This window comes from Pyrus communis, chromosome 15 (genome assembly GCF_041283825.1).
Source record: "Pyrus communis isolate YQ-2024b chromosome 15, ASM4128382v1, whole genome shotgun sequence".
In the NCBI taxonomy this organism is placed as follows: domain Eukaryota; kingdom Viridiplantae; phylum Streptophyta; class Magnoliopsida; order Rosales; family Rosaceae; genus Pyrus; species Pyrus communis.
In genome coordinates, this window is record NC_142579.1 from 8,741,427 (window position 1) to 8,750,285 (window position 8,859).

The following is an 8,859-nucleotide window of genomic DNA, read 5'->3' on the forward strand; positions in this document are numbered from 1 at the left end:
ATATCATCATATAAAGAGAGATAACTAATTACATATAAGGAACCAGACAATGTCCATTTCTTAGAGAGATGTTATCCGTATCCTTACACGCTCGTTAACAATACTAGAATATGAGGTTTACTTTAAAATTAATTGACAATATGGTGAGTGTCTCAACTTTTTTTAAATTGTGTAATTTAGAGAATTGAAAATAAAAGGAAAACTAATGAAAAGGGCTTGAAAACCTTGAGTTTTAACGATAGGACAAAATAAAGGTTAAAGTGAATAGTACCAGGATTGACTTTTTAATATAAAAATGTGATTTTTCGTGAAAGTGAACAGTACCAGGAGCTTTTCGTTAAAGTTCACTTGAATAAATTGTGTTGACGTCTCAAGGTACATATATTTATAAGCCAATGACTTGGGGTACAAGTAAAATTACTAAGAGAAGTAAACTTAACCTAACCTAACCCAAAAATAGATAAGAGATCAATCACTAAATGAGGAAGTTTGGTGGTGGCAAGGAGTTAGGAATTGGCATGAGCAATGCTGGTTTTTAGGGTTTCCGTACCCATGTTACTCTAAAAAAGGAAAAAGATATTGAGTATTCCTTAAGAATACTATATGCATGGCCATGTAACGTCAATGACAACGTGTATATATAGTCAAAGTATCTTAAGAGCTCGAATTGGTATCTTAATTATCCTAAAACAGAGTAGAAGAAATCTTAATTTAATAGCCTAATCCAACCTCTAAGCTATATTATAATCCCCAACTTAAGTATTGATGACACATTCTTGGTAGAAGATACGTGATTTTCATATACCTCATTATTTTCTTTACATACTCATGTTTCTTTCCTACAATATAAATTGAATAAATAAAATGAGAATTAATTGACAAGAATAAACAAGATGTGCATGCAGAAGAAAGAAATAAGTGTTCGGAAATTATTTTCATCATAAAATTAGGTTAGAGTACAAAATTTTCTGTGGGAGTCATGAGTGGATTTGAGCCAAGCAGACACTTCTTCACGAGAAATGCTTATTTGCAACAATTGTAAGTAATACAATTGCTAGTCTAGTGGAAGATGTCGACGGAGAAAGAAAGTATATACCTCCCGTTACTTGTAATTTTTTGTCCTCCATAACCGACTTCGAATGCCTTTGCCACATTGCTCGTCACATCATCTCGACTCACGATCGGCAAAAATTAAGTCCAAACTGAAGTGGCCTAGTGGAACATATCACAATCGGCACTTAGGCTAGGGCTGTATTTAACTTCTAATATGTTTTTGTATAACATCCCTTTCATCCGCATGCCATTTCCGTAGGCAAATATCAGGCACCACAAAATTAGGTTAGAGTACAAAACTTTCTGTGGGAGTCATGAGTGGATTTGAGCTTAAGCAGACACTTCTTCACGAGAAATGCTTACTTGCAACAATTGTAAGTAATACAATTGCTAGTCTAGTGGAAGATGTCGACGGAGAAAAAAAGTATATACCTCCCGTTACTTGTAATTTTTTGTCCTCCATAACCGACTTCGAATGCCTTTGCCACATTGCTCGTCACATCATCTCGACTCACGATCGGCAAAAATTAAGTCAAAACCGAAGTGGCCTAGTGGAACATATCACAATCGGCACTTAGGCTTGGGCTGTATTTATCTTCTAATATGCTTTTTGTATACCATCCCTTTCATCTGCACGCCATTTCCATAGGCAAATATCAGGCACCACAAAATTCTCAGTGACACAATCGCTATCCAATAGGAGTGTGATATCAACACACCCTTTTTTATTTCTCTCACACCTTTTAAATTTTCGGCCGTCAGATTAGATCAATTGAAGAAGATCAACAGACACAAATTAATAAGGGTGTGTGCAAAGTAAAAAGAGGTGTGTAGATAGTACACCCCATCCAATATTATTAAATGGGGCATTCCATGTAAATTATTTTTAGATTTTAATATTAAAAATATCACAAGAAATGAAAATTATGAGCTTAAAAACTACTCGGGTCAAATTCTAATTTGTAGTCAGCCACTACGAGATGACCCAATTGTTGAGAATGAATTTCAGATTTGTATTTCATACGACACGTCTTGAGTTCGATTTTTGACGCTGGTGAATCGCACGATGGTGACTTGAGGGGGGGCTGAAATGCCTCTATGAGTCTTCCTAGCCCTTAAAAGGATGGATTGACGTGACGAAACCACCTGAAGGACCACTAGCTGATGATGCCTAATTAAAGATGAAAAGCATATTTGAAATTAGTTTGACCATTTTCGGATATTTCGTGAATGCAACAAAACAAGGAAATGGAAATTCCCATATTGTTGAAATTAATGTGACATGATGTATGATTTTATTCCAAAACATAACTATTGAATAAGAAATATATATCGACAACAAAAAAGAAAATAATATATAAGCTTAGAATTTGAGGTTAAAAGTACGAGTTTAGTCATGCACCCGAGATTATATGACAAATTTTTTTTTCACTTTCATAGTAACATTTCTTTCGTCTATATTAGATTTGACTTTCATCACAAAAGGTTCGTATCTCACATTGGAGGAGTTGGTTGGGCGGGGGAGGGGTGTTAATAATCACAAATGTTCATATAAACGTATGAAAAAAACTTACATAGAAAATTTGAGTGTCACTGCAATTTCAAGTTTAAGTGTACATTATATTATGTATTAATCCATAAAGAGAAATTGGGAGGATTTGTGTGACATCCCACATCGCCCAGGGGAGTGATCCTTATATGTATATTCCCATCTCTACCTAGCACGAGGCATTTTGGGAGCTCACTGGCTTTGGGTTCTGTAGGAACTCCGAAGTTAAGCGAGAAAGAGGCTAGAGCAATCCCATGATGGGTGACCCACTGGGAAGTTGCTCGTGAGTTCCCAAAAACAAAAGCGTGAGGGCGTGGTCGGAGCCCAAAGCGGACAATATCGTGCTACGGTGGTGGAGCGAGCCCGGGAAATGATCCGGCCCGGGCCAGGATGTGAAATTTGGTATCAGAGCCTAACCCTGGTCGTGGTGTGCCGACGTCTAAGGGGGGTGGATTGTGACATCCCACATCGCCCAAGGGAGTGATCCTTATATGTATATTCCCATCTCTACCTAGCACGAGGCTTTTTGGGAGTTCACTGGCTTCGGGTTCCGTAGGAACTCCGAAGTTAAGCAAGAAATGGACTAAGAGCAATCCCATGATGGGTGACCCGCTGGGAAGTTGCTCGTGAGTTCCCAAAAACAAAAGCGTGAGGGCGTGGTCAAAGCCCAAAGCGGACAATATCGTGCTACGGTGGTGGATAGGGCCAGGGGAAATGATCTGCCCTGGGCCGGGATGTGAAAATTTGACTTTAAAACACAATGAATTGGAGAATTCACCACTCGCAAATAAATCAAGACAATTATAATTGTGAATTAAAAGAGAGAATCAATTTACAATTTTTTTTTTCATGTAACGATTCGAATTTAATTTAATAAAATTCTATCTTTTGACCAAAAAAGAAAAAAAGTTAAATCTATGAAATACCAATAGGGCACAGTGGCAGAATAGTCACAAGAAAAAAGAGGTTACAACGGATCAAGGTTTCGGTGGATCCCATCACGTGCGAAGAATGAGTTCCTTTTTTCTTCTTTTTGGCAAAGTTCTTTACAGATAAAGAGAAGAATGAGTTCGTTAAAAGCGTAGAAAGGGTACAAAAGAGTGTCACGAACTCTCCGAAACATGCGGTTCGGCCACTTTGTCGTGAGGCGAATGACCTTAAATTTCAATTGCATTTTGGTAAACTCATGCAGAATAAATTCTCTGTGCTGATCCAATCAGGTGGGTATGTTAGGTGTCTAATCCCTATAAATCTGCAGCCGTGCACTGCCAGATGGAATTGTGATTTTTGAGTTGATTTACAACCTTTAAAAATTCAATTTCAATTGGACCCAAAATATTCTGAAAAAAATCAATAGAAAAAGTAGAGATTGCACGTTCCAAGTTCCAACTTGCTTTAAGATAACTCAATCCTCCCCGTACTTAATCTTTTGCATTTGTCAACATTCATTTTTTAAAGTAAATTATGCGCCTTCTTCATCTATGTGTTTCTTTTTATTTCAACTTGGTCAATTTGATCAGTGTGTTTCAATTGGTTATCATCTTGGTAATTTCTATTTATTTTAACTAAAATGCATTTACAAATGTCAACGCGTCAAAGTAGATTAACGGCCGTGCACAAATGACTAAATTAACCAAAATTCAAAGCACTTGAGTCAAGGAATCCTTGACGACGTAAATTTTTCTTACAGTTATTATATGAATTGAGTCGTATATTTGTTACATCATGTCAGTAAAAAGCGACTATGAGTGTGAGACACCGCAACGATAGAAGAATGTTTTTATCGTCCTGTTTATAGGCAATGTTCTTAATTTTAAGATGTAAAGTGATGGTTCTCTTGTGAGTTTTATAATACATACATGATTGAAGGGGTTGGCCCACCCTATGAGTAAAAAGTTTGTAGTAGATCCTGAATGGACTGGTAGCTACCCTCATGACTAGGGTAAGTCGAATGTCGAGAGCCACTAACACAAGTCAGTTAATGATCAAGTGTTGATCCGACTTTTTATTGACAATGAAGTACAATTAATTCCCAAAACAATTATTGGATACTAGTAAAAGACCTCTATAACTCAATTGCTTAAGAGTATTCATTCTCTTGATCTCCGGTCACAAGTTCGATTCTCCTTTCTTTACTATCGCTTGTATATAAAAAAAAAAAATTAATGACATGCTAGATTATGTATAAAGTCCAAAGAAAGTGAGTTTGACGTATGACATAACCAGAGATTCTACAACGTTCACAAATATTGTTGATTTTTCATTTTTATTCAATAACACGATAGTGGCTAGGAGAAAGTTGAAATGTCTCTATGAGTCTTCCCGGCTCTTAAAAGGAGGAACTACCATGGTGAAGTTACCAGATGGTCCATTTTTTTTTTGTCAAAAAGAAAACATAAAGTACAATTCACTGAGGAAGATCTACCAAAAATCAAAGTGGTAAATTCAACATGTTAAGTTGGGAGGTAGTAGGCAGAGCAAATGCACCAAAAGAACGGTCCATAAATGCCATAATCTTTACCAGTCCAGACAGTTTCCTGTATGTTGCATTAATACCCTCCCCAATATACAATGTCAAAAGGGTAGCTGCGGAGGTGGGGGTGGAGATGGTGGGGCTGCCATTGCTATTAGCCATCGATGCATAAATTAACTGGTTAAGGGCGACAAGTAAATCCAATGGTGGCAGATGATAGATTTCACCTCTTCATTTAAGAGCTCTCTTGTTAGATCCAAATCTAAATGCATCTGTCCTTGTCTTTTGAGAGACGTCCTACCTTCCATTTTAGACACTCATGGCCTTTGTACTAGCACTCGAGATATTTATGTCGGCGAGTTTTCGAAGGTTTAGAGTTGAAAGACAATGACCTTTTGATTTAGTGACATCTAATTTCAAAAGATTTTGAGTTCAAATCTCAACAGTATAACATGACAATGAAAATCCCGACTTTACCCATTCGACCAAAATAATCTCAACTTTACTTATCATCAAAACAATGAGGTTTTTGGTGTACAATTTTGGTTGGCAAGAATTAAATTATATATACTAAACTTTTAGGCAATCTATTCCAACAAGCACTAACAAAGAAAAATGGGTTGAAGCTTGTAGATGTGTTCCATCAAAGCTCCCAGATTATATTGGCTGAATGCTTTTCAGATAATATTTTTTTTCATCACAACGATATTCTAATCTAATCAAAACTACAAGAAGAGAATTCAAATTTTGGTCCAAAAAAGAAACACACGCTTTAGTCAAATTGGCTGGAGATCTAAACCACATTGGGCCCGTGCTAGCTTGTTTGGCCCGACAAACAATAATCAACCCAGACCACAAACACATCCCAAGCCCAGCCAAACCGAGCAAGCACGTATATGGTGGCTTCGGTACATACCAAATAGCTCTTAATCTAGTGATAATTCTTTAATAAAAAAAGGTATGAAATAGTCCCGGGCAATTCGCAGGATCACCAAAGACTGAGGGGATAAAAAGAATGCAGGACAGAAGCATCGCCAATGGAGAAGAACTGTAAAATTATTCTTTCAAAATAATTCGAAAGCATCTATTACGGTCACCTGTTATATCGTTTACTCAGAGAGTTTATACGGTCAACTAAACTGCTGCTGATCAAATGAAGTTAGAAAATCCTCCCAACTTCATAGTAAGGTACATATCATAAAAAGAAAAGATCGACATCAAGTAGTAGACCAATCTCTGCAGTTTGATTGTAACGCTGCGTCCATTGTTCCAAAAGCCCCAACCCTATCTCGAGGAATCAGGCGTAGTTCAGAACCATGCTTGAGGAATACATTCCCTGCAAAAGCCAGACAAAGTTTGTGTGAAACCCAGGGTCTAATCCATGCTAACAATAATGATGATTCCAATAGCATAATTCCACCAATAACAGCTTGCTATCTGTGTTTGTTTTTATATACACGTACACATGAAACTTAAGCAGTTCAGTTTCCAAAAAAAAAAAAAAAAAAAAAAACTTAAGCAGTTCTGGTAGAGAAAATTCTCAACTTCATATTGATACCCTACCCTCTTTGGTTTAGCTATAAACTTCAGCTTAGGATGATAGATTTTAGGTTCTAGAAATGCTGTGTGAATGCGTCTGATTCCATATGTGAACAATGATATAGAAGCAACAGCCCCATTTAGATGCAACGGGCTCCCTGCCCCGTCTCTCTCTCTCTTCATCTCTGATGACGACGAGAGATGCAATGAGAATGAGAGGGTAACTAGCAACAGCATTCATGCCAGCATTTCGACCATTCCATTTTTTTTATTAAAAGCAAAGTACGCTTTCTATTACTTGTAAGGTCTGGAGTGGTTAAACATAAAATACATTCATGTTGAACTAATGTCATATTAAAGACTCATTCTACGGAGTAAATCTATACAGTGCGTCTAAATTGTTGATTAGGATACAAATTATACAACAGCTAAAAAAAAATAATAATAATCATAATAATAATGAGAACAGAAAAGAGCAAAAAAGGTAAAGCACTGGCATACCTGCACTTTGCTGAGGATTGATTCCAACACCATCTGCACAAAAGTGAGGAGAAATAAACAACAAAATTTCAACACCAAAGGCATTGATATCCTGAAAATTAAGAGGTCTTGCAAAGCACGTTGTATAAGTATAAAATCTACGCTGTCTTCCAAGATATTGTATCATCTTTCATTTCTGAATATTCTTCCTTATGATATTGACGTACATTTACTTTTGTTAAATATCAATTTCTTCTAATTTTTGATTTGATCTCTTAGGATATGGGAATCATATGGTAATTAATCTAACAAAACAAAGCTTGTTGACCTCAAAGGGAAAAGGCAATGAAGTCACGCATTTCAAATTGTGCACATTGATTCTCCATAAAAATGTAGGGGATTTCAATTACGTCCCAGCTGAAGCAGTGAAAAATTATGCACTGTTCAACCATACTTGAGAAATTCTAATGTGCACTTATGTGAAGTCCCCTTACGTGAATTTAATCACATAAGACATGACAATGGATATTTTCTAATATCAAATTCTAGAATGCCAGCTGCAGTTCAAATTCCCCATTTTTCTTACCTCGGCTCTATCCATTCCCTAAATTCAAAACTCGATCTTTATTCGAGTTCACACCACTTATGCTCTACCTGAATTATAAATCTGAGCAGTCAATTTTATTTTAACAAACGATATTATCTATACTAATAGAGAAGGGATGGGCTAGCCTCACAATGAACTATCAATAATTTGATTCAAATTTGCCTTTGACAAGAATCAAACCTAAGACCTCTCGCTTACAAAAGTCCGAGCTGTCAATTAAAAAGCCACAAGATCTAATCTTCATGAGCGTATTGCAATCTCATACTTTTGGATTAGAAAATATGGGATGCCCAATTCCCATAAACCAAAAACCCTAATTCGATACCGATCAATGCCCTAAACCCCACAAACAATCAATCGAAATTTCCAATCATATATAAATCATCAATTCGGAAGGTCACAAACTGTACGAGACAAAAAAGAAATCAACATCAACATGCAAAAGCCCAGAAATCAAATTACCGTTCGTGATGATGGCGCTGGTTTGGGGAGGCACTTTGAATTCCTCGGCCGCGAATTTCAGCACGGCGGTGAAAGGGGCTGCTTCCGGAACGCTAAACCTGAAAGGAAAAAAAAAAAAAAGAAAAAAGAAAAATCCCAAAAAATTGATTTGAGTTATAAAAAATTATGAAAAATCGGAGGAGGAATTGGAACAGAAATTGAGGTGGGTTTATAAGATACGAACACTTTGAAGGGGAGCTTTGGATCGGAGGTTAGAGTGACTTTGAAGGAGACCTTTCCACCACCCGCCATTTTTATTTAATTATTTTTGTATTGGAGAGAGAGGTCCTTCCTTTATATGTGTTTCGTATTTCTAACGCAGATAGATACGTCGGCAGTTGGCAGGTAAACGGGAAATTTGGAAAAACAGTCAAAATTCGGACATGAATAGAATTTTAGTAAATTGTCATAGCATTTATAATTCTAACCAAAACTTAACGTGAAAATACTACAATATTTTTTTTAAATAAAATAATTACAAAACTATGTTCATGTTTGTCAAGTTTACAGACCAGCAACTTCCTCATCTTCATCAATTGTTTGTTCCAACGGAGTCACGTCTTCGTCGATAACCCTCCGGCACAAAGTGTTTATATCCCAAAATTAAGTTGTTACTTATGCCCTTCGAATACTTCCTTGACTCCTGCAAGGCTGCAA

At 36.6% G+C, this 8,859-nt stretch overlaps 1 protein-coding gene across 1 annotated transcript; it reads right to left on the reverse strand.

The window, feature by feature from the left end:
* Nucleotides 1–6,113: 6,113 nt before the first annotated feature.
* On the reverse strand, nucleotides 6,114–8,534 carry LOC137748813 (ubiquitin-fold modifier 1). Its single transcript, XM_068489005.2, has 4 exons — nucleotides 8,387–8,534; nucleotides 8,164–8,261; nucleotides 7,116–7,148; nucleotides 6,114–6,411 (listed from the first exon to the last, which is right to left on the reverse strand). Exons 1-4 carry the CDS (start codon nucleotides 8,452–8,454, stop codon nucleotides 6,293–6,295), a joined length of 318 nt encoding a protein of 105 aa, XP_068345106.2. The 5' UTR covers nucleotides 8,455–8,534; the 3' UTR covers nucleotides 6,114–6,292.
* Nucleotides 8,535–8,859: the final 325 nt, after the last annotated feature.

Excerpts from the sequence above, each read along its gene's own strand:
- LOC137748813 (XM_068489005.2), bottom strand. The coding sequence starts at position 8,454 with ATGGCGGGTGGTGGAAAGGTCTCCTTCAAAGTCACTCTAACCTCCGAT. Across the intron at positions 8,262-8,386 it reads CCAAAGCTCCCCTTCAAAGT|GTTTAGCGTTCCGGAAGCAG; the intron begins GTTCGTATCTTA and ends TTTTCCTTTCAG. Across the intron at positions 7,149-8,163 it reads CAGCGCCATCATCACGAACG|ATGGTGTTGGAATCAATCCT; the intron begins GTAATTTGATTT and ends ACTTTTGTGCAG.